The sequence below is a fragment of the Lepidothrix coronata genome, unplaced genomic scaffold (assembly GCF_001604755.1).
Source record: "Lepidothrix coronata isolate B3197 unplaced genomic scaffold, Lepidothrix_coronata-1.0 Scaffold373, whole genome shotgun sequence".
Taxonomy (NCBI): domain Eukaryota; kingdom Metazoa; phylum Chordata; class Aves; order Passeriformes; family Pipridae; genus Lepidothrix; species Lepidothrix coronata.
This window is the reverse complement of record NW_016690553.1, coordinates 60,308-85,237: the sequence shown is the minus strand read 5'-3', so window position 1 is coordinate 85,237 and position 24,930 is coordinate 60,308. Positions and strand designations below refer to the sequence as shown.

The following is a 24,930-nucleotide window of genomic DNA, read 5'->3' as shown; positions in this document are numbered from 1 at the left end:
TCTGAATTCGGATGCGTGATGCTGGAATGAGGGTATGATATCTAGGTTAAGGCATATTGGGAATGCTGGATTAAATCAGACTCTCAGGCTATTTAGCTTTGCTTTTTGTCCCAAAATGCAAAGAGAACAGGCTGTATTATTTCAGTCAAAAAATGTTCAGCTGAGGATTGGCTATCTTTCTGATTCATGTCTTTCTGACACAAAAAGCCTATGAATGAAGACTTGTTCTTCCTCACAAAAAACCGCTACTCTCCTTACTAGGAAAATGTATTTTGAAAGCATTTCTCTACCTTGGACTTAGGATGTGCCAGCTCACAGGTCTTCTTCGGTTGAGAAAGGCACAAATCCTGCTTCCTTGGCTTTGGTCCTAGACCCACAGAAAGCAAACAATGGCTGTTCCCCTCTGACATTCACAGGCGTAAGTCACAGGCAAAGCCAGACCTGCAGCAAAGGAGGATTACTGGCTCACGGAAGGTGTAACCAGCACAGGAACGATAGGTATGCACAGCTTTGTGCACGAAAGGAGAAGGAATCCAGGTTTGCTTATTAAGGACGATCTGACCCTTCCATTCACTGATCTACCTCATGTGAACAGAGTCCGACAGAGACAGCGACAAGCAGCCCTGGCTCTGGCAGCACTCACTGCATTCAGCTGTCACCAAGGACAGCTGTGGCTTCCCATACAGGGGAATGCCTCAGGAGCCAGGTGACTGCAGGATTGCTCTCTGGAGCAAGACATACCATTAGGGCATTGGGAAAACCTCTTCAAGAAGAGGCAAGCACATGTCCCAGCTCACAGCCTTGACTTCAGACCTGCCTGCTCAGGTAGTTCACCGAAGTATCGGCAGCAATAACAGGCCAGGTGAGTACACTGCTATAAAAAATGCCCAAAGGTACTTTAATAACTCAAACCTTTACACCAGTTACTCCACTAACTGCAGTTACTGGAGAGGGCATCAAACAACTCAAAGGCGGATGAGGCAAACTGCTGCACAACATCTACTTGTGGCCAGTCAGTACAAACACCTTCAAAGATGTCCATGTACATCTGGATTTACCACGGAAAAGAAAACTTCTTAAATTCAAAGTACCATCTGCTACTGCTCAGAGGGAACAGGGGCATACTGGGAGGAGGGCAGCAGCAGGGAAGTGAAGTCCCAAAGTAGACAGGAAGCTGCTCTGATCATGGACAACTGCAAAACACTCAAAAGCCCCATAAATACACAACAGAGCACACCACCATGACAAGCTATCGTTCTTTCTACAATAGTCATGGAGAACAAAACATTCAGGAAAGAGGAAGGAATTGTGCAAGCACATATGACCATCACATTATCCCTGGATACTGATCTGGATATCGAAAATACCTTGCCAAATCAGCCCTGGGTGCACAGAATTGTGCAAGAATATCAGGCTCCTCCTCCAGGTCTCAGCTGAGGCAACTACAAGTGACAAGGACACAGATACTCTCCTGTCAAAGGAAGATTGCCAATGGAAGGTCAAGAAAAATCTGCAGGCACAACTTATTAATAAGATGTGGGACCAGAAACCCGGGCATGCTCAGGGAAAGGCAGGTAACTCCAGGGTGAGGGGAGAACAAAAGCCAGGTGATGTATATCCTGAAGAGCAGACCCGGCTGTGCAGGATCCACAATAAAAATTACCTTTGGCCTTGCCCTGCAGCAGATCAGATTCTTGCCATAAAAGCACAGCATCCTTGGACAGCAAGAGATTTCCAGACATACAGTTCCACCCATCTGTTGTGGGTTTTTTTAAGCAACCAATCCACTGGACACTGCAATGTCTGGATGGTGCTTGTGCCTCACAATTCTATCAGGAAGCTAGTAGCAAGCTGTTATTAGCCAGGGCCACAGTTCAAGTAGAAAAAATACATCACTTCTTGCGAGAACTCCTAATTGATTAAAACCACAACCAAGCGAATTTTAACTTTTTTCATGTACATCAGTGCTGGATTTACAAAGACCAGTGCCATTCCTAGACAGCCAGATGAGCCCTCAATCCCCTGCACTAAATTTCTCCCACACAGCAAACACAGAAAACATTTCAAAGTGCTCAGCAAGTCACCACAGGGAACACGGGCAGTTTCCTGCCCAGCACAGGACAGCACCGTCTCTCAGGCACACAAAAGCTCTGCTCTGCTAGTGAGCACTGGTCAGTCCGGCCATCCAGCAGTGCTGGATGTGACTGACCCAGAGCAAAAGTCTCGTTTGCAATGGAGCTGCTAGCTGCTCTACCTCTCAGAAAACCTGGCTGTAACATAACTACTTAGCAAGGAACAAGTCTTCTATGAAGTCTGCCCTCCACTGTTGCCTTTCCAGTTCCTAATTGCTAATTTTTGGAAAATACCCTCCAGTCCACTCAGTAAGCAGCGTATTAAAAGTACACAAACAGATGGAATTGACAAGTTACACTCATATTTTCACTCCTGTCAGGCCTGCAAGCTGGGGAGGAAAGAGGGAGAACAGTTCCATTGCCTACACTAGCATTGGTTTAGCCTAACAAAGAGAAAACCTGGTGCTTCCCCCAAAACACAGACTGTAGAGAGAAAGGTTTCTGGAAGAAGAAGCTAATGGCTTTCAAAAGGGAGTTGTAATCCATCCCCAGTCTCACTAGGCCATGGCTTGGTTACCACCAAGATTGAGCTTGTTTACTCCAAAGCAAAAAGCTTGGCAGGACTGACAGAAACAGCTTTTCTTGCCAGAGCTCTAATAGCCAATGTCTGTGGAAAAGCCGCTTGGAGAAGTGCTGTTTACTTTGGTAATGAAGCAAGTTCCCTGGAATGAAGTCTCGCAATCTTCCCAAGAGATGTTGCAATACGTTTACCTGTACCTCAGCTACATACAGTCCTGGCTGCTCTCAGAGCCTGGGAACTCCTTGGCCAGCTCAGGAGGACAAGGACAAGGCATCTCAGCAACTCCAGCCAGGACTAAGCTCTAGTCCTACACTGGATACACAACCTGGCTCCTAATTGCCTTCCATTTCCTTAGCTCTGCTTCAAGCTAAGCCACAGCCAACAACACCTCTTGAAGATACTTATGAAAAAAGGGTCTCAAAACAAAGTTCTCCATCTCCTTCTTTTTAACCGTGACTTGAAAGCCAAACTCACCCCCCTGACACTCATTTTTTTCAGGCAACTCTGAACTTAGACCCCAGCTCACTGCTAGCAGTGCTTAAAGAGCACATTAGCACACAGTTGGACTAATAACTACAGGGGAGGAAAAGAAACTCCAAGCAGACTGTAGAGGTCAAGGCTCCCTTTCTGCTTAGGGAGTCACTGGCCTGAGGCTATGTTGCTTTTCCTCATTTATTTAAGGCCAAGTTTCAAGCCGCTGTCCAAATTCTCTCTGACCACAGAGATGAAAGGCTCTCTCCATTCAATATTCCCAGCTCCGGAGTCAAGTGCAAAGGGATACCTGTTGGCTCAAACTTCAGTCTGAGCTTTTGCTTCCAGTGAGATGGCTCACTTAGCCTCTCCTGAATCCAGAAAGTAGAAGATCCCTTTGTAGGTGAATGAAGTGGACTTCCTACCAAAACACAGACTTGCATTTCTACACCGTGTTAGTAAACAGCTTGCACTCTTGTAAGAGCACCCAGACTTGACACAAGCTCCTCACAGCCCTACTTTGTGCTCCTAAGCATTGAAATTCCTGCTTTGAGGAGAAACCAGGCTCTAATTTCAAGTGTTTACTATGTATTCCCAAGAGCAAGAAAAAAAATCTTACCATGATTAGGTTATGTAAAAAGTTTAATTATAAAATAAATAAGTTTGTTATGGAAACATTAAATATTAAATACAGTAATAAATATTTACACATTTACAGATATGACTTGACAATTAATGGTGTTTCTCTGCTACCAGAAGAATTCTGCTCTGTTTATACAGAACACAATCACTCTTCCAAGAAGAAACTGAACTCAAATAATACTCTGTGCTCAGGACTGCATGGACAGTTAAGAAACCAAGGACACTTGGGTCAGAAAAGACTGAGGTAAGATTTCTTCGCACCAGAAGGTAAAGCACAAGAGACCATTGCTTGCAGAGTGCCAGTGCCTGAATTTAATTCTTCAAAGGAACAGGTTCTTGGTCAAGTTTAACTGATGGGATCTGATGTGAAGCATTTTATACTTTAAGCACTGCTTAAAGCAGCAATGAGTATCTGGGTAACAGAAGTACCTTTGTGTTTAGAACACATGGGTCCAAGCTTATCAGCTAGTTTGAGCAGGGATCTTTTCCTTCAGATACAAACTTCAGGTCTTGCATTTACTGTCTCAGCATCCTGAGGAGACTGATTTTACCCCAGGCTAGCACACACACAAACGGATAGCTCCACTCACACCACGAGTCCTACAGAACTCTGAGGGATTACTTCCACACACACAGTAACAGAACCCAGATGTGGCTGACAAAGAACTGTCACCAACGCCCTACAAGTCACAACTAGAGATGAAGCTCTTGGAAGCCAGTATCGACAGGGAGCACAGTGACAAAAGAATTGGGTTTTTTATCCACTGAGGTCTCGGGAGAGAAGCCATCCCAACCTCTTCCCTTTTTCACTTTGGTAGAAAAAAATTTTCTCCCCTCCATCCACTCCTGAAAGCGGCAACAGGCTCTCTCCCTTAGAGCTAGAGCTGCCAAAGGAAACTTGCTAAGAGAGCAAAGTCCATCCACACCACAGCAGAGACTGGAGCTCCAGCAGGGATAGGGAGGGCTCAGCAGCAGTAGTCTCTTGCAGGTCTTGACAGCAGGTCTGTCCCCCACAGTGCCAGCTCCTTCCACGTGGTTGTGCCAAGATGCAGCAGTAACTGTCCTCCCCAGCAAGCGATTCAGCAGCAAGTGGCCTGTTGACATCTCCCTGGAGCAGCCTCTGTCTTGATGAATCAGGGCTTAGAGGCAACAGCTCCAGCCCACAGTGTCCAGGTGGATGTGTCAGGTAGCCAGAGGTACCCTGCAGGTTGGCAATGGCCACTTCAGAATTGTTCTGTAAGGGGTAGACCAGGCACATTAATCACCACCCAAGACACGAGCACTTTGTCCTAGAACTGTGGCAAACTTGCAAGCAAGGCAGGTAGGTTAAGGACATGCACACACCTGAGAACACTCTGCCAGATACTCTTCAGCTTTGAGTAAGCTTTGAGCAAAACCCTCCAACTGTCACTGGAAAACCTGGAAAATGTCTATGGCTGACACATGGCAAAGCAAAGCTTCACAGCTCTGCCAGAACTTCTCAGGGCTGTATTTTATGGCTTCCTCCTTCAGCCTGCAGCATAACTCCTATTCAATAAGGGTCCTTGAGTCTGCTGTTTGATATACTTTGGCTCAAGAGAGACTAACTTGCCTGCTCATTAAAATCCACTAGATCACTCTCAGAAGCAATTCATGCAGGCCAAGGAACTTTAGGCCTCAGTTGCTATGACAGCATCAAACTTGACTGAGAGGCTATCTGTGGTGCTCACAGCTGGCAGCTTTGTCTTGCTCTACAGCTTCTAAGCACCAGAAACTTCCTGACACTCTCCGTGCACAGAAGACATGGAAATGCTCTGCACTTCTCTTCTAATAGGTCATGACTCACTTGGCTGCAGCACCATCTTCCATGATGGAAGTCTAGCACTGTTTCTTGCAATAAATCTGCCTTTGCCAAGATATTCAGGACTCTTCCTTCTTAGCTCTCCTTTTCTCAGTACAGCTTCCTATCCTCACTTGGTCTTTAAGACAGCAGCCAGAAATTTAACAGAGCTGTTGAACAACTTGCACAACTCAGGTGGTTTTGAGAAACCAGAAAACCAAGCCAGCTGTTCATATGTAACCTATGTGTTTCAAGGTACTTGGAGCGTTAAAAGCGAATTATTAGCTTTGCAAAACAAGCATGCAATTCTCGTACAGGTAACTGCAGCCTGGAAGGGCTGAAAGGCATTTAAAGTCAGCATTCATACCTGCTTTCTCCCCATTTACACACCAACATGGCCATTTCTGTTTTCTTGTCGGAGTTTTTTCCTTTCTTCTTTCTCTTCATACTGAGGACACTTTTTCCTGACCCTGTGGAATTACGGCATGTTAGAGATGATTTGGAACCCTGACATACGTCCTGTTGTCACCTGCCTCCACATCCTCTGCAGCATTTAGACTCATGTTCTTTGAATCCTCAAGCAACTTCTTGGCACCAGGGAGTTTTCAATACAGTTTTTAAGCATTCAGCATCAAGCAGTATCTGACAAAATCAGTAAGCCCCCAAGCTAGACACTGGCAGTTTTGCCTCACAGAGACAGGGCTTCTTGGCTTAGGATGGATTAGGGAGCAAAATGAAGAGAGTTTATCGCTGGGACTGAGCAAAGCGCCAGCAGACTTTCTGGGTGTCAGATTTCCTGGTGGCTTTAGCGAACAGCTGCAGAGACCAGATTGCTTTCCTCCTCCCAGCTTGTGAGGGTTCCTAACATGAAGCAAATGAACCCCAGAAACTACTGATGATCACTTGCCCTTAACAGAACTGGTTATCTCCCCTAGCAGCAAGGAATGGGCCAGTGTTTAGAGAGCAAGCATTCATCCCAGCATTCCTCAAGTTCAGAGCTAAATATGAAGCAACATTGAAATGACAAACGCACACCTTGTTTCCTGAATTGCAGGAAAGGGTACAGCACGTACCCAATTCAGTTGATGTACCTCATTAAGATCTAAAATTAGACTGAACCTCTGAGTTTCTGTAGCATCCCAAGCTTGCAGTGCTGGAGCTGCAGTGGCAGAACTGGAGGGCTACTCTAATACTCAGTTTGATATATCGCTTGATACATATACCCAGAAAAGCTCTTTGCATTTATTTCCGACCAAGTCCCAGACTCTGATGACCCACCACACTGAACTGTCAGCAGCTGGTTTGGCTGGAATAGTTGTTCCCTCCATCTTAACAGCCAGCAGAATTTGGGACCAATGGCATTTGTCTCCCTATTTGCTTTCTCCCCAGTTTAAGTACTGAAGCCCAGCAATCTCCGTTAACAGATGGATTCTCAGAGCACCATTTCGTCCCCTCCAGCTGTGTACCCAGTTGTTGGATAACAGTCATGCATCAGGCTGTCACATGGCCGCTTGCAGGCTTCTCCACAGGGATTAGGGAAGGCACTGCTGTGTCAGCATCAATGCTCCTCAGCTTCCTGCTCATGTTGTGCAGCACTGTAACTATCCTGGTAGTACCAAGAGCAGAAAGGCTCTTGGTATACAAAATAAGGGTCACAGACCTTGCTTCTGCCCTCCAGATCTATCTGAGCTGGGATAAGAATTCAGCTCTTTTGGATGCTTTTCACACAGGTAATTCCGATGAGCCACGCACATTTCAGGGTTATTGGGCACAGGCCCCACTCACACTTAAGGCAGACAGACACCAAAGAGGATAATACTTACTGCACTATCACAATGATAAGTACAGTAATGAAGCTGATGCTTGAGAGCAGGACAGCTACCACTACCAACACAGTCTTGGAGTAGTCTGCCACATCATTCTTCCTTTGAGTCTTCATGAACTGTTCACCACAGCGCTCACCAAAAAAATCCTGATGACACCTGCAAGTAAATATTAACACATGTTCTTATCAGCTCTGGTGCTGTCTGGAGCCAAGGACACCCACACACAATCAAACCCGACTTAGGCATCTTCCGAGTTTCCCATGAATCTCAAGATGCTCCCTTCAGAGCATGTTCATGAAAGGCAGTCACTGCTCTAGCACAAGGTTTGTCAGCATTTCAACAAGTCGAGATTAGTTTGGGTGTGATGTTCCAGAAAGACACGCCTTTTCATTCTTTTGGTTTGAGTTTATGACCAACTGATGAGTTCAGTGGCTTGTTATGCATCTCAGATTCCATCATCACTTAATTTACATGGCAGAAAGATTCTCAGTCAAAATACGGCAGGAGACGGACTTAGGCCAAGTTGACACCGATTTTTCCTCTGAGCCCTCATACGCCACCGGCTCATGGCAATCACACCTAATTCACAAGGTACAAGTAACTTACTTGCAGGTCACCATCTGGAGATGTTCTAGGTATATGCATTCTCCGTGGATGCAAAAGTTTTTGTATTCCATTTCACAGGGAGTCCCTTTTTTCTTGTTTTTGCCTCTGTTTTTCTTCCTTCTTGATTTGCCAGCACTCTTCTCACCCCCCCTCTTTGTAGGCTTGGGCTTAACCACAGGTTCAACTGGAAAAAGGACATGATGACTGTATGCAAGTGCTAAGAAGCACAATTCTGAGCAAATTGAATTAGAGAGTTTGGTGAGAGGAAGGAGAACGGTCACTGCAAGAGAATCTGTGACCAGGAAGCACGGGATGCAAGTGAGCATATACCTGGGCATCTCACACCCAGCACAAAGGCAGCAAGCTCAGCAGCTCATTAAAGCACAACTCTGCCACCCTTAAGCCCTGTGCCATGCAGAGCAGAGGCAGTAGGAACAGATGAGCTGACAGCCACCACAGATGAAGTGCAGCAGAGATGAAGGACTGCAGCATTTCACAGCACAATATGCCTGAGTGCAATGCACAGGTTCAAGCAAAGGCCTGTAAAGAACACAGAGCTGATGCTGAGCCAAGCCATCCCCTAACTTTATATCGACTCAGATACAAGGCTAATGGCCTCCACGGCTCTAAACTCTCCATTTGCATCAGTGATGAAAGGCATTGTAACTCGCTAGATAGTCTTGGCACTTGCTGAGGGCAAGAGAGCTTGCTATCCTGGTTAGCATACTTGCTTCTCCTCAACAACCTGCACTGCTGTCCTCAGCAGGACAGAGTTCCTTTACAGTTCTACTTAGTGAGAGACGCCAAGCGCAGGGAAGGAGTGAACGCAAGAGAGCCCGTGAGAGTCAGGTTATTTGCTCTGTCGCTTACTGCTGCCCCTCATTATTTCAATTAAGACAAACCTCTAGAAGAGTGTGGTTTAAAACCCTGGTGACTTAGTAGCCTTTGGATTTAAGAAAGGGCAATCATCTTCCCTTCGCTGAGGAGAACAAGCCAGACACTTAGGGTCAGAAGCTCCAGAGCTGCCCCCCTGCAGCAAAGTTCGGTAGTGCGGTTTTAGAGGGAATTGGCAAAAAACGTTTTTTCTGAAGAACCCACCCTGTCACTGCTACCCATGGCACAAGTCTTCTCAGAGCAACACGCTGCTACTCAGGACTAACAGTTACCAGGGAGAGTTTGAATAGGACTTAGAAACAGCCTAGTTATTTGCAACACACTTCAATTTCCCTCTTGTGCTCTGCAGACCTAACGAAAATCATTTTTGGATGATTAACATATCACCCAGAGCACTATGCACACAGGCAATCACCACAATAGGGCACAACTGGATCTAACTACTTCCTAACCCTGTATTTCTGGTGCTGAGAGCTCACACAAAGGAACAAGGTGTAGTTCACTGTTGTCTAGACAGCTGATCATTTTAACTTCTAGGGCAACAAGCCTGGCTTGAAGTTACTTAAAAGCAAAAATGCCTTCAGCAACCAGAAGTCTGATTAAAATGGTATAAGCTATATTAATATGTAAACGAGGAGCACTGTTCCTGCAGCAAGGTTTCCTGTCCCTGGAAGCGTGAGCTCACTCCCGACAGCTGAGGCCCCTGTTCTGTCCCGTCCAACTTGATCTTTAGGTTTGCGCTTTCATAATTGAGGCTGCTTCCCTTCCTCCCTCTCCCAGGCTCAGCTTGTCAGCTTGATCTCCATGTCCCTGTCTGCAAGCTGCATGGCCAGGAAAGCCATCCCAAGCTGAATCATAACAGCTTGGAGGCTCCACAGATAAACCTCATGCCAAGCAGAAGAGCTGGTCTACAAACCAACCACCTTCAGTAACAAGTCTGGTTTCTGTGCAGTTAGACAACACTTAAGTCACCCAAGCCAGTAGTTTTACAGGCTGAACTGCTTGATAACACTGACAAGCCTGTTTCCCCTGGAGGTCCTCATGAAAAATTTCAGCAAAAAGTCCATAAATTCTCTGAACTAGCCCTCTGGAGCAAGGTCCCCCGTCCTCTTTAGTCTCATTCATGTTGCAGAGTGTTCCCGCAGAAAAAGCAGTACTCACATCCACCCTGGAGGCAACAGGACCAGCCTACTCACACCTACTGAGGTTCAAATCACTTGTAGATACCTGGCTTGTATTGCAATTGCACTTAGCCCAGAAACAACAAAATACTCCCATCCCCACAATCAGCCGGGCTACTCACAGCCCTGTAAGTAGGCAAATTACAATAAATACACACAACAGCCATTGGCAGTGAAGCATTGCTCTAGAGCTGCTTAACAAACTTTCCTGCAGCCACTTAAGGAGTTTAAGTGTCTGCTTTCCCAGGACATTTCAGTCGACTCCAACTCAAATAAGCCACCATGAGAAAACACCCAGAAAACTCTTGGAGCAAGACAGACAACCTGGAGTAAAACAAACCTGGAGGTGCTGCCAAAGAGCACTTTCAAATGCCACTGATGCTTCCACGCTAAGCAGGTGGTTGCTACCTCACCGCAGCCCTCCTGTCAGGTTTATCAAGACGTAAAGCTACACACAGCAAGTTAGCAGCTAACCTGGAGCTTTCACACACCCTGGGCACACTCACGCGAAGTTCCCACCCCTGACAGCTATTTCTAAAGCAGCAGTTTCAAGCACAAGCACGCTTTTGCTCCGTACTCCACAAGCTAAGCACAGCAGCCTTTACAAGAGAAATAAGGCTTAAGTTGGGGCTCGTTAGTCGCGAGACACCAGCCCCGGCGCCGCCGACTCACCTCGGATCAAGTCGTCCACAATGTACTGGTGGACGGGCGGCGCCTCCTCGTACTCCTCCTCATCCTCCTCGTAGTCGGGAGCCGGCACGGGCTCGCCCTCACGGCTCTCGGGCTCCCGCTCCCCGTGCCGCTGCGGCTCCGTGGCGTTGGGCGAGGACGCGGCGGCCGCACGGCTCGCTGTGAGGGAAGGGAAACGGCGCCGTGGGCAGGGGGCAAAGGAGCCACCGCCACGCGAGTCCCCTCAGGGTCCCTCACTCGCCTCAGCACCTTCCCGCCCGCGGCGCGAGACCCCTCGCCTCAGCGTCCTCTCGCCAACGGCCGTGCCGCGCGCAGGCTCCCCTCAGGCGCGAGCCCCCCTCAGGCGCGAGCCCCCCTCAGGCGCGAGCCCCCCTCAGGCGCGAGCCCCCCTCAGGCGCGAGCGCCCCCCCTCCCCTCGGGTGCGATTCCCCGGCCCTCAGGTGCGATATCCACCCACCCCGTCCCGCCCCGTCCCGTCCCGTCCCGTGCTGGCCCCACACGCACCTGCCAGCACGGCCAGCGCGGCGATCAGCGCCACAGCGCGCATCGTCGGTCCCGTGAAGGGCGGCGACGGAGGCAGAGAGGGAAGGGGAAGGAAAATCGCGACAGGTGCCAGCGGCGCGCAGCGCTCCATGAAAAGCCGCCCGCCGCCGCCGCCCGCTTTATGGGTGGCCGGCGCTGGGGGCGCGGACGTGGAGCGGCGTCAGAGGGGCGGGGCGAGAGGGGCGGGGCGGGAACATGGAATCACAGAATCCCAGGATTACAGAATCAAAGATTCCCAGAATAGTTTGGGGTGGGAGAGACCTAGATGACCATCTCGTTCCACCCCCTGCCATGGGCAGGGACACCTTCCACTAGACTGGGCTGCTCCAAGCCCCGTCCAGCCTGGCCTTGGACACTTTCAGGGATGGGGCAGCCACAGGTTCGCTGCGTAATCTGGATCCGCCGTGGGTCACAGCGCCGGGGACGCGCCGCGTTATTGCGGGCACATCTGTCTGTCTGCTGGCTCCCGTGCTCCTTGTTCTCCCCGCCTGTGTCCCAGAGAAACATTTTCCAGCGATAAACCCATCGATCACCCACCTCTTGCCGAGATGCCTGCGTGTGCCTGCTTGAGCAGCGCATGAGTAACAGCTGAGTAAGTGGTGGCATCCACCCGGGCAGGGACAAATGCGCTCCATGGGGGCACTCTGGCTCACAAGTGCCCTTCCCGGAGGGCACCTCACAACGGACATCTCTCCGAGATGCTGTGTGGGGAAGTGGGAAGCAGACCCACTTTAGAATCACAGAATCATCAAGAGACCTTTAAGATCACCAAGCCCAACCATCACTGCCACTGTAACCCCTAAACCACATCACCCAGCTCCAGAACCAGATGCCTCTTGAACACCTCCAGGGGTGGTGACTCTACCACCTCCCCAAGCAACCTATTCCAATGCCTGACCACCCTAACGCTGAAACCGTTTTTTTTCTAATACCTAATCGGAATCTCCCTTGTTTAAGGCCATTTCATCGAGTCCTCTCACTGCAGGCATGGCAGAAGAGACAAGCCCCCACCTCATTACGACCTCCTTTCAGGAAGTTGTAGAGAGAACTACTGCTTTGAGGGGAAAAAAAACAGAACATCAGGTGGGCTGGGCTAGGGTGGGAACCCAGAGAAGCCCAGGGGGACAAGGATGAAAGGATTGGTGTCCCTCTGCTCCGGTCCCGCAGCACAGAGGGGCAGGAGGGCAGTGGGTGGCAAAGCTGCCAAGCGTTGGGAACGGAGGACCTGGACCTTCTAACTGAGAGGGGCTGGAACGCTACTTACAGCTCAGGAAGCTGACGGAGCCTTTGCTCAAGGTGACAGGGATCCAGGTGGCTCAGTCACTGAACCTTCTCCCTTCTTCCACACACACACAGATGCTCCCAGTGTCTTTGCCAGGTCATGCCAATCCCAAGAAGTGATGCCCAAGAGTCTGGAAAAGAAGATGCTGAATCAGTCACTCGGATGTTAACCTGGGACACACAGCCCCGGCAAACCTCCGGCAGTCCCTTTGTGCACAATTAAAACTGACTGGCAATATCCAACAGCTTTACTGGTGGGAGTTTTGTCATGTTTCCCCTCATTTCCTGTGCCTTTCCTCAGAGTGGCTGCAGCAGCAAAAAGACAAATCCAGCCTGGCTGCCACAGTCCCAGGGCAGAGAGCACTGGCAGCTTCTGGGCTATAGCTCTATGTGGGGGCAGGCAGGTGACCCATGGGACCCCTCCTTTCCCCCTCCGATTGGAGTTCCCTTCCCACAAGTCCCCCGTAAGTCCCAGGGCCTGGCATTCACAGAGATCATTTGCATGTGAGTGGAGTTTCTCCAAAGGCAGAAAGGGATTTAGGGTCTCTTCTGCTGAACCGTGGGGTTGGTGGTGTGAGAATGGCCAAAGGGAGGCTTGGAAGCGAGGAATTTTCCTCCTTCCTGCCTGCCATACTCAAGGCTGGCACCTCGGCCTGGCACCGCAGCTTGCCTCATGAATTTCCTTTTTTGCAGGTGTTAAAACAAAATATTTCTCCCAGCTTTTTTATCAGAGATTCACTGGAAACATTTCCAATTAATTTTTTAAAATTCAGTCTGAGGAATACACTGAGCACTGAACATTCCAGTCCTGTGTGCTGCACTTGGCAAACTGCTGAGCAGCTGGAAGGAGAAGCTTAGCAGGGGAAAGGTTGAATGCCCCGAGTGCAATTGCCCGTGTTACCTGCGCTGTTTAGAGACCAAACACGGCATATCCAGCATCTGACTCACACCGTGTTCCCTCTCTCCTCCAGTCTCCAGCTGATGGCTCCATCTCACTGACTGCCAGTAGTGAGGAATTTGGCTTGGGATGCTTTGAACCTTTTTACCAACTTCCTCCTGCTGCTCCCGTGTCCTTCAAGAAGGGGCAGCCCGGCATCAACCAGCACAATTCCTCAGGGTCCAGAAAATGCAGCAAGGTGGTCATGGGCACCGGTTGTGCATGGAGAGGTTCAGGGGAGCTCTTCCCAAATGGCAGTGTCCTGGCCAAGTCCTGCTTGGCTGCTTCTGGGAGAAAACACCCTCCACAGGCCACATGTTTCAGGGCATTCCAGGTGGAATTCCATAGGCCTCACTGCAGTGGGGCCGGCTGGGCAGGGCTCCCCTTTGGGAAGGTGCTGGTTCCCCGTGGATGCAGAGTGCCACCTACTGAGCCACGGCTCCCAGCAGCACCAGGGGTTTCCTGGCAGGACATCCAGGCTGGGGCTGCTGCTCGGGGAGTGCCCTTGCTCTCGCTATTCCATCAGGACCGTCCCAGGGGACAGGGAGCTTCCCCAAAGGCTCTTGAGCCAACAGGGTGCAGCTTAGGGACAAGCAGGGAACATGTGCAGGGAGCTGCACTCATGGGCACAGCCAGTCTTTCCTTGGCATCTGCCCTGAGCAGACCTCGTTTTCCATGGGCCAGCAGTGCAGCGGCAGGAGATGGGCTGCTGACTCTTGCTGGTGGAAATGTGAGCCTCGGGAGACCAGCTGGCCCTCCCTGGGCCTTGACCATCAGCTTGAAAACCTCCAGCACAGCCCAGGCTCAGACAGCACCCGACAGCACCCAGCGCAGGTGACAGTGGTGCCAGCTTTTCACCCCTCTGATCCCTGCCCATGTTTGGGGAATAGGGGGTGGCCAGAACACAGCCATCCCACCCCCAGCCATGCCATGGCGACCCAGGGTGTAGGCAGGGATTTGTGGAGGCGAAGTGACATCGATGCTGACAGCTGCTGGGCCTTGGTGGAGTGCGCTTGGACATCGTGTCTTCCAGGAGAGTCCGAGTGCCAACTGGGATCTTATTATTCACTCTCTTTACTTTTGATAAAACCCCTGAGAAATGCGTGAAGGGAAAGGAAGTATCTTAAATACCATCCCATTAATTTTCTTAACTGACATCAAATGTTTATTTTGCCAGGGCGGGCACAGCTGACCTGGTGTTTGAACATGAGTTATCCTTTCTCATCCATCCAGCTGAGAACAGGTGGAAAAGGGTAATGACTCAAACCAGAGTGGTGTCTGTCTGGGCAGCTCACCAGACTTTCACTTCACTTGTGAGCTGCAGACACCACTATCTTTTGCTATCAGCAGCTCCCTCACAGGCAGCAAGGGAGCTTTGAAGTGAGGCATGTGTGACTCTGGTTCCTGCTAACGTAAATCAAGATTGCTGTAATAGAGAGCATGTTAGTGTGTAGCCGAAGTGTTGGGGAGGAAGGGAGGAAAAGGCCTGGATATTGCTTTTCTGGAAATCACTAGAGTTTGTCAGTCTCTGAGACATGCAGGTGTCCAGGTGGCTGTGCCTCCTTGCCGAGAAAGCCCTCACCAAATAATTATTTTTTAGGATGGTGACATTCTCCCTGTGCTCCACTCCTTCCCCAGAGACTTAAGCTGAAGCAGGAATTGCATGAGCAATCCCAGAAAGGGAATAATCTGTGCACTCTTCCCCCTGGGGAAGCCTGACTGGTACCACAGTGTTTACAGCCTCTCTGCATCTGACTGCAAAATCTTCTGGAGCATGTCTAAGGAGAAAAGGAACAGAATCTTCTGATCCCATGGTGCCAAGATCTAGAATTTTCTCTCATTTATATCAACACAAATGAAAAAACAGCCCCTCATGAAAAACTAAGGCGTATCTTCTCAGCCAGCATCAACTCCAGTGGCCACCAGCATCCCTGCCTAATCTAATGAAACACACAGCAGTGCCAAGGAGTGTGATGCTACTGAATCACAGCAGTGGGATTTACACTCACTTTCCCCAGGCCTCCCTGGGTGGCAGGCAGTGGGGAGCACAGCCCCATCATTTGCAGAGTACCCCGGGCCGTGTCGTGGCTCCTGCTGTTGCCTCTCACTGGCACTAGGCACAGCTCTGCAGGACATGCCAGGCTCGGCTTTGCTTCAGGGGTGTGGAACGTGCTGCAAGCCTGCCCAGGACAGCAGTCCTGACACGTGCTAGGAGGATTTTTGGGAAGTTGTCTGCTGTTAGCACAGTGCCCTGGGCTTCTACTGCTCTATTCTCCACACAGCACCAAGCAGGTCTCGTTTGACCAAGCACATCCTCCACAGCTCGCCCACTCGTTTTTGTGCAACAGCTCAATCTGCAAATGCTTGGGGCAGATCCTGACCCCAGCAGTAATTTTAAGGGCCTGAAGCCAGGAGCCGGGTGAAGCAATACTGGATTTACACTAGAATGGGGAGCTGTCCCTCAGCTAACAATCTCCTCTAAAATACCACGTTCTGCCATGCTGCAGAGCACTGAAAATCGCTGCCCTTTCTTCTGCTTCCTCGGGCAATTCACAGGAACTTCCCCCAGGACTCTCTGGCAAGGATGGGCTCATGGCCTTCCCCACGTGCACCCCAAGGTAGGCTCCCCACAGTACCCCAGTGCAAATCCACCCTCCTGACCCCACTGGGCAGAAAGGGGAAGGTGCTTTAGACAGGAACCCCTAAGGAAACCAAGGCCTGAGCTCAGCTGCCATAGTCAGTGCCTTTACACCAATTTACCAGGCAACATTACTGTGGCCCTTACCTCCAATACAATAGTGTTTCACCTGCACGGCACATTATTTGATATATTCAGCTTACCACATCATTGTTGGATGGGCAAAATCATCAGGTCATCACTCTTCTGGGTAACATTTCCAGGATTGCAGCCCAGCATGGTCCCTAGCAGAGGAGAGCACGCAGCTCATCACATCCCAAAGGTGTATGGAGCCACTGTATAATTATGCAAGTGCTTCAAAAGTCCTCATTCTAAACAGAGGAGAAAAAAATGTTTAAATGTGGAGCTGTGCTTGAGATAGCAAAAGCTGCTGTTCATTGAGTTTGGAGATCTCTCAGCTCAATCCCAGAATGCACTGACTTTAGAGCATGTGTAGTTACGTGGGTATTGTGGCTGCTGGAAAAATGATGCTCACAGTCGGGAAAACAGGGGGTTTTTTATCTCTAGTGTTTTACAGAGCCAGAGCGGAAATCTTAAAATTAAAAAAAACCTCCCCAAACCAAAATGCCACTGCAGGGGGGTAGAGATGGAGTGGCAACAATCTGGGGGGTACCTTTAAGGGTCTTGACCGTGAAAGTCTGGCGGACCTAAAGCACGTTGGTGTGGCTGGAAGTTGCAGCGGGTAGTCTGACTGAGTTTGTCTCACACCCCTTTCCTCATCTCGGGGGCTGGGGAATGAAGTCACCTCGGAGATGTCTATCACAGCCCATTTGACAACACAGAGCAATGCATGCAAATGATACAGCACTGCCCATTCCGAGGGAGTGGGGCCTCACAGGAGGCCTGGGAGCACGTGACAGAATCAGTATGATGTTTTCCTTCTCTGTTGCATGTGATTTCCAAAGTGTCCAGAGTAGCAGAGAAATAAAGGACATGTGAGGAATATTTGGGAATTTTCTCCTGGAAATGCAGCTGAAGTCTTACCTTTTTGCTTTAAAATTTTCCCAGCGCCTTCCCATAGGTGCATTAGGTGGTGAATTTTCTTTACCTATTTGAAGTCATTTGGTATGTGAAGAAAGAATGAATCACAGGAGAAGCCTACAGCAATTAGTAATTCCTTTCCTCTCACCTTTGCCAGAGCCAGGTTTTTTCCCTAGAACAAAGCCCAGGCAAGGTTTCCTACGCACAACAGTGATTACGTAGATCACTCTGGATTTTGTTTTTTTCACAGGCCATGAGCAAGCAAAGAAGCTCAGGAGAACACTCCATTTCACAGGCATGTTTGTTATGCTTCCTTGGAAATCCCATTGTTTGTTGGTGGTGCCTGCTTTTGGCTACCAAGAGCTGTGCCCTCGTGACATCTGGCTGCCTTGAACTGCACCAGGGTGCCAGCGAAGAGGCATGAAATTTGGGAAACCAGAAAGGCGCTGCTGGAATCGGTCAGTCCTGGCAGCTGGAGCGCTCCTGTCAGTGTGCTGAGGCAGGATCAGTGAGGGCTTTGTGAACTGCTTCCATCCCTCAGTGGAACCTGTGTCCCCTGTTCCCTCCGTGTCACACGTGTCCCTGCGGGGCTGCAGCGCGGGGCCAGCGCGTTCCCAGGACAGGACTGCTGAGACACACCGTGTGAGTAAGGGCTCGTTTGCATAAGGATTGCACACTCATGCTGAGAAGGAGGCTCCCTGGGCACAGCCTCATTTCCTCCTGTAGGTAGGTCTGCCTTCATGTAGGAAAAACCCTATTCTTGAAGTCCTTGGACAGGACCCAGTTTACAGCGGCACGCCGCGATGCCGCCCTGGCAGGTTTGGGTTCAGCCAAGCCTTACAGCACACTCTGCCCCCCTGGAGCAAACCCGCTCTCTGCTTTGAGGTGGACTCAGGTATCCCACTCCCAGAGCTGTGCTCTGCTGACAAGAGGTCTCATCCCCTCCTAAAATGTTTCGCAGCATCACTGATGCACCAGAGTTTGCACAGATCTGCTCCTTGTGGGTTCCACCCAGGAGGTTTCAGCAGGAGCACAGGTCTGCTTCCAAGAGGGAGAGGAACCTGGAGGTATGAAGTGCAGGGCTGAGAGCTCAAGCTGCCTGGAACCGACATGTTTCTGTGTAAAAGAAAAAAAAAGCCATAGTGTTTGACTACAGTTAAATTATTTTAGGATTTAAAGACGTATTGTCTAAACATGCATGATATAGGCCATTAAGCATTGCAGTCAGAGAGCCATTTTTCCCTCCCATTAGCAGAGTGGTGGCAAATAAAATGAAAAGCACTTAAAAGAAAGAGCTGAGATGAAACAAAAAGCACAAGACTGTGTACAAAAAATTCAGAAATGGCCATACAGTGACAATTCAGGAGTCTTATTTCAAGTATCCCGACCCCTGTGAATGCCAAATTCTTCATTTCACAGGTGCTATGTGCTACACCTGAAGCCACAGGGTAAGTAAACACATTAAATGTTTAGGAAGAAACTGAAGGGAGGAGAGCCGAGGCTGCTCGGGGCCCTCCTGACCTACAATAACAACCGGGCTCACACTCAACTTTAAGATGCCTCTGCAAAAGCAGTTCCTCCGTGGGCTCTGCCCCAGCCCTGCTGCTGGAGGCAGGGGAGTCCAACAGGTAAAGCATCAGTTCAGAAGCAAATACAGGGGAGGCCAAGGCACAGTGTTCTCTGACACGGGCTCGCACCCCACGCCGGGAGAGCCACAGACTGCATTTCCTTGCCACCCACGAGTGCCAAATCACCGCCAGGGCAGTCAGAGATCTTCCCATGCCGGGTGTCCGTTGGTGGGCTCGGTGTGTCAGGGCTGAGGTCATTGCCAAAACCCTGGGAGGGCACAGTGACTCTTGCATTCTCAGACCATGAGCCTGAGCAGCTCGTTTAGAAGTTGATGAATTTGCAGGAAGGGCGGCTGTGGGGTGAATAAAATCTATGACAGAGCCTGGCAGGGCTTCCAGCCTCTGCCGACGGCAGGTCGAGCTCAGGGTACCCGTGGCGGCAACAGATGGGCCTGACAAAAGGCCCTTGGTGGCTGCACAGCTCTGACAGCTGCTGATCACCTTTGGTTTGCAAAGAAAGCAAAAGATTGCCATACATATCAGGAAACTGAGCCTTGCAGTAGTGATTAATCACTCCAAGGACAGGTGAGAACCTTCCAGAGAAGCTGTGCATTTCAGATCAGTACTGACCAAAGCCATGTGTCTGCCCCTCTGGGAAGTCTGGCTTTCCAGCTCCCATTTCTAATCCAAAAGAGGGCGTTATGCCAAAAATATGATTATTTTATCCATATTGTGGTTGGCAGTGCTCCAAATTTTGCATTAAGAAAATGCTGAAAACCTTAATTTCCACTGTTTTGGATGCATACAAAAAAATCTCAGTATTCCTAAGCTCAGAAATGTTCTGTGCCATTCTCAGGATGAGAACAAAGCGCTGCTTTATCGCAGGTAATTTCCAAGCTAAGTCCTCATGGCATGTCATGGACATGGCAAGGAGGCTGTGCCCCCACCCTCCCCTATCCCGACGCCCAAGTCTCACGCATGCCAACGTGGGATGACATTCCGGATGTCTCACGCCAAGACCCGGGGATGTGGGAGTGGAGGTGTAATCTTCCAGGCGGCCGCTAGATGGGAACGAAACCAGCGCTAGGAATGTCACGGGGCGCCAAACGGATCAGGGACACCAGCTGAAGGACAGACTTTCCCCCCCCATGCTTAATATGAATTCATTGGAACAAAACAACTTGGGTGAGTTGGAAAAAAAACCCAACAAGTTTTGACCAGTGGTGAACCAATAGAAATGAAATATCCCAGTTCAGCTATCACAGCAGAAAGCAGAACTTAATAAATAGGTGAATATGTTGGGAGCAGAAATGACCCAAGTCAGATTCCTAGTCTGATTTCTGATATTTGCCTTTCCTCCTTTAAATGCTCCCGTCTCCTGCTAAGGTTTCCACCGGGGCTGGGTGGACTGACCCCAAATGAGCTCCAGATTTTTGGGAGACCGTAGGTGCACTGATTTTGTGAGGTACTGGGTTCTGTTTCCTCCTGACTTCACTACTGTGTCCTTTTTACAGTCAAAAGTCTCTCACTATCTCTTCTTTCCCTCGTCTAAACCCTATTCTTCCCTGATTTTCCATCTCCTTATTAGAACTCCTCAGCCTGCTTTCCACTGTCCCCCTTTCAGCAGCGACCTGCAGGCTTATTCCCTGTTGCTGTTGCTGCGTGTATCCAGATGGATATGCACTTCCACCAGCCAGTCTTCTCTCCTGAAGTTAACCCCCATTTCCCTGCCTGTACCACACAAATGACAGCTGCTCTGGGAGAGGCAGCTGAACTGGCTCCTCTTCCTTATCCATGTGGCTTCTCCAACTTCCTTGACTTCCCGTTATAATGAAGGGCATTGACAACCAGCCCGACAAACCGGAATGGAAAAAGCCACTGTCACAGGGCCATTGGGGACCGCTGACAACTGTCCATGGACAAACGGGGCTTCCCAGCGGGGGCTGGTGCCTGTTCACTCCTGCATCTCATCTCCTAAATCCCAACTGGCTTTTCCTATCAGGAGGCTGATGCCCTCTGGGGACTGGGTCAGAAGGATCAGTCTGGCACCCACCAGGGTAGGGCACAGAGATTTCTCGATATTTTTTTCATCAGTTGTCTTAATCTCCAACTTTGCGGGGAAATCTTTTAATCATAGAGGATGGAATTATATAATGGGAGCGTTGGAGCAATTTAAAATAATGATGACTCTCTGTGCAAGACTGAACTTCTACATTTACTGATGAAACACCTTCCATCTGTCCTTCCTTACATCTGTCCTCTCTTCCCTCCTTTCTGTCCATTAGTTCACCCATCCATCCACCCTTTCTTCAGCACAGACACAAAGGGTGACTGCTACTGACCCAGGTCAGATATGCAATGAGTACATGATCTGTAAGTCTCTCCAGCCCACTTAAGCTCCTCTCTCTCCTCCCTGAGCTCCATTCCTGCCCTTCGCAGAGGCAGCCCCGGGACGAGGTGCCAGATGCGCTGTGCAATCCCAGGCTTGCCTTGGCGGGGACGAGGACCAGTTGTCCAAACGTCCTCCACCTCTGTGATGTAACCCAGGGCTGTCACCAAGGCTTCCTGCAGCTCCCGGCACACTTGTGACGTGACCGGCTGACACAGCCTGAGGAAACCCGCCGAGGGGGACACATGACTCACAAAGGGCTGGGGTTGCCCAACACAACGAGGCACGAAAAGACAGCAGGCCTCTGGAGAGAGGAAGGTCAACTCCAAGCTAACTGCACTGCTGTGGGCATCTGTTCCCTGGGCTGCAGCTGCACAGTCTGCTGCAGGGGTGTTGCTTTTAACCCCTGTGGCAGCCACAAAAAGGGCTCTGGAAAGGGCAGTTTCAGGTTTGGTAACTGGGCACACCACTGACGCTGAAAAAGCTTTTCCCTCAAGAAATGATGAGGCGATGGATGGCTTGAGTTGCTGGGACTACTCACTCTCTGCAGTTCTGTGGCTGGCAGCTGCTTTTGGAAAGGTTTTTCTTCTAATGCCCTCCTAAAACTAGTCAGCCACGTAGTGACAGGGGGAAACATCGACCCCAGCGATGTCTGCACAAAAGCAGAGCATTTCAGAGGGTTTACAGCAAGCCTTATTTCAAACCCTTCCACAGAGCACCAGGGAGGAGTTGTTGCTGCTGCTTTCTAGGTCAGATAGCCCCAGGCCTGAAAACAAGCATCAGATGGCCTTTGCCTGAATCCCAGAAGGCTGGAACAGGTTTTAGATAAAATATACAGAGTTGTGGGCAAGAACTCCAGGGTGGGGTTACCCAGAGGGCAAGTCTGGGATGGGCTAGGTTTGGAAAGGATAGGGAGACGTCCAATGGAGCATTGCTGCAGCTATGGGAGCTGTGGCTGCTCAGTCCTCCAGAGAGCTGCCAGCACAAGTGTCTGAGGGAGAAACCCTGCACAGTGACACACTGGTGGCCCTGAGGACAGGTCATCCACCAGTACGATGACCGGATCATCAGGTGGGCCTCTCCACACCAGTATCTAGTGCCAATCCCTGTCCCCCCCCGCCCACTCTGCTGTGAAGCAGTTTGTCCCAGGCAGGGGAGAACTGCCCTGGCAGGAGCCTGTAACACCCATGCAGGAAGTGAAGCCGTGGGGGAAGGAAGGCTCAGGCAGGGCCACCTGGGAGGCACAGTACAGGTGCTCTCACTGTGGGGAAGAGGCAGCCCAAGGTGAGTCTGGCAGTGGGTGGTGCAGGAGAGGAAGAGCTGCACCAGAGGGATGGAGGTGGTGCCAGCAGAAACCATGGAAAGAATGAGGGAGGTTCACTCTCAGAGACAAATTATGTGGGGTGTGTCAGCAGGACCCGGCTGTGCGGTTGCTGGACTGGCAGCCTCCGTCCAGCCGGCACAAGCTGTTGAGGTGGCAGGCTGGTATGTGGCCCCAAGCTCTGCAGTTTCTCAATCATGTGCACGAGAGAGAAAAACACAGGTTCTGGAAGGGCTGTTATGGGCTGGGAGTCAGATGAGCAACAGGATAGGTGGAGAAAGCCCAAGCCAAACCAAGACAGTCAGCTAAATGTTAAGACAGATAGAAAAAACAAACAAATCCTGCACAGACCTGAAAGTGGACTATTCCTCTTAAATGTGCCTGAGCCAAAGAGTTAAAGGCATGATAAGCACCAGACTGCTGTTACTGCAATTGAAACCTTCTGCGAGAGCAGCAAGGGGCACGGGGACCCGAGTGCTGCAGCAGAAAGGTGCATCTTCAGCTCTGCTCCCCTTTTTGGATGCTCCTGCCAAGGGGAGAGGCAGATAGGGCAGCACGTGGGGACCGGACCTCTGGGCTGAGTCTCTCTGGGAGCCCAGGAAAAGCTTCTGGAGGATGAAGAGGGACCGGCCAGAGCAGTTCACAGACTGGTAGGGAAGCCTGAGGGGGAAACAGAGATGTGTCACCACAAACCCTAACTGGGTCATAGCAAGAATGGAAGGAGGCTCCAAGAATCGATTTTTGGGCCATCTTCCCACTGGGAAAGGCTGCACTAACAATGAGGCTGTGGCTGAGGTTGCCATTAGCTGTCACCCGTAACCCAGCAGAACAGGTTCCTGTGTCCCAACTGGATTACAGGAGAAGGAGAGAGGAAGTGAAAAGCTGAAGAGCAGCTAGGAAGGGCCCTGTGACACAGAGTTAATCCAGTTAACTGGGAATGACCAACGATCCCCTTCTAATTCGATGCTCAAGGAGACACGAAGGTCCAGGCAGAGTAGGGAAAAATTTGTACCAACCAAACCCATCTTAACCATTGACTGCTCTGCACTGAGGGCTGGGCAAGGACTGGTCTGTGGCAGTGCCAGTGCTGAGAGTTTGAGTTATCTCAGAAGGTGGCAGAAGGTAGCCACAGGCTACCTGCACAGATCCAGCATGGTGAGCATAATCCCTACAGGATAACCCACTGTTGCACAAGTCAAGAGATCACAGCTCTCACACCCACAAACTCCCAACAATGCAGGCCGACCGGGAATGACGTAAAGGTTGGGCTTTTTCTCACATCTTCTGAAAGTGTGAGAAGTGATGGGATTAGCAAGGATGATTCAGGTGCTGCAGGAATCCTTCCTGTTCACTGGGAGCCACACATGGGGTGTAGCTGAACCCAGCAGGTTATTCTATCAATATTTCAGGCCAACAAGATATCCGCATTATGCCCAAACTCAAAACCTTTCCTTGCTCTCCTCCCACCTGTAGGATGGACAGTGTGGCAGAAACAGTGTGGGGAGGACTTGTGTCCTGGTTCTGAGGCAGATTTCCTTCTGTAGCTACACTCACACTCTGAGCAGCCACAGGTTAGTGCGTTCAGCTGCACAGATCCACTTGTGCTGCTGTGTCCCTGCTGCAATCCAAAACATAACAAGCACAACCTTCCTGAGGGTATGGCCTGGCATCTGTGCTGCTGTCACGCAGTACCTATTGGATAGGCTGCACTGGGAGCTGTGTTTTAAGACTTCCTACAATTATGCCAGCTAAAAGCTGTTCATTGGAACTAAGGTGCATTGATATATATTGTTAACAATACTGTGGTTTCTCTCTCCAAAAATAACTGCTGGGGTTTCAAAGATCCTGCTCAGTCAAGCCACGTCAAGTTTCGCTCTAAGATCATTGAGTCCAAGCATTAATCCAGCACAGCCAAGGCCACCACTAAGCCATGTCCCCAAGTGCCACATCTACATGTCTGTTAAATCCCCCCAGGGGTGGTGACTCCACCACTGCCCTGGGCAGCTGTGCCAGGCCTGGACAGCCCTTTCTGGAAGTTTTCCCATTGTCCAACCTGAACCTCACCTCGTGCAACTTGAGGCCTTTTCCTCTTGTCCTGTCCCTTGTTCCCTGGGAGCAGAGCCTGACCCCCCTCTGGCTCCATCCTCCTGTCAGGGAGTTAGAGAGAACCAGAAGGTCCTCCCTGAGCCTCCTTTTTTCCAGGCTGAGCCTCCCCAGCTCCCTCAGCTGCTCCTACTGCTCCAGCTACTTCCTCAGCTCTGTTCCTATCTCTGGACAAGCTCCAGTGCCTGAATGTCTTTCTTTTAGGGCCCAAAACTGAACACAGGATGCGGTGACAAAGATACGAACCAGGATTGGCCCCAGTACTGAGCCCTGGGGAACCAGTTTCTACCAGTGGAGGTGACTCCACTGACCCATCATCCTTTCAATG

General features: G+C 50.2%; 1 protein-coding gene and 1 long non-coding RNA gene across 2 annotated transcripts; one reads left to right on the top strand and one right to left on the bottom strand.

The window, feature by feature from the left end:
* Positions 1–3,757: 3,757 nt before the first annotated feature.
* Positions 3,758–11,364, bottom strand: AREG (amphiregulin). Its single transcript, XM_017839093.1, has 6 exons — positions 11,286–11,364; positions 10,764–10,940; positions 8,017–8,200; positions 7,408–7,566; positions 5,952–6,054; positions 3,758–4,999 (listed from the first exon to the last, which is right to left on the bottom strand). The coding sequence occupies exons 1-5, from the start codon at positions 11,326–11,328 to the stop codon at positions 5,967–5,969; spliced, it is 651 nt and encodes a 216-aa protein (XP_017694582.1). The 5' UTR covers positions 11,329–11,364; the 3' UTR covers positions 3,758–4,999; positions 5,952–5,966.
* Positions 11,365–21,397: 10,033 nt separating this feature from the next.
* Positions 21,398–24,927, top strand: LOC108509584. Its single transcript, XR_001878655.1, has 3 exons — positions 21,398–21,496; positions 23,973–24,070; positions 24,807–24,927. It is a non-coding gene; the product is annotated as an uncharacterized LOC108509584 (long non-coding RNA).
* The last annotated feature ends 3 nt before the right edge of the window (positions 24,928–24,930 follow it).

Excerpts from the sequence above, each read along its gene's own strand:
- AREG (XM_017839093.1), bottom strand. The coding sequence starts at position 11,328 with ATGCGCGCTGTGGCGCTGATCGCCGCGCTGGCCGTGCTGGCAG. Across the intron at positions 8,201-10,763 it reads TGTGGACGACTTGATCCGAG|TTGAACCTGTGGTTAAGCCC; the intron begins GTGAGTCGGCGG and ends TCCTTTTTCCAG. Across the intron at positions 7,567-8,016 it reads CTCCAGATGGTGACCTGCAA|GTGTCATCAGGATTTTTTTG; the intron begins GTAAGTTACTTG and ends ATTTACTTGCAG.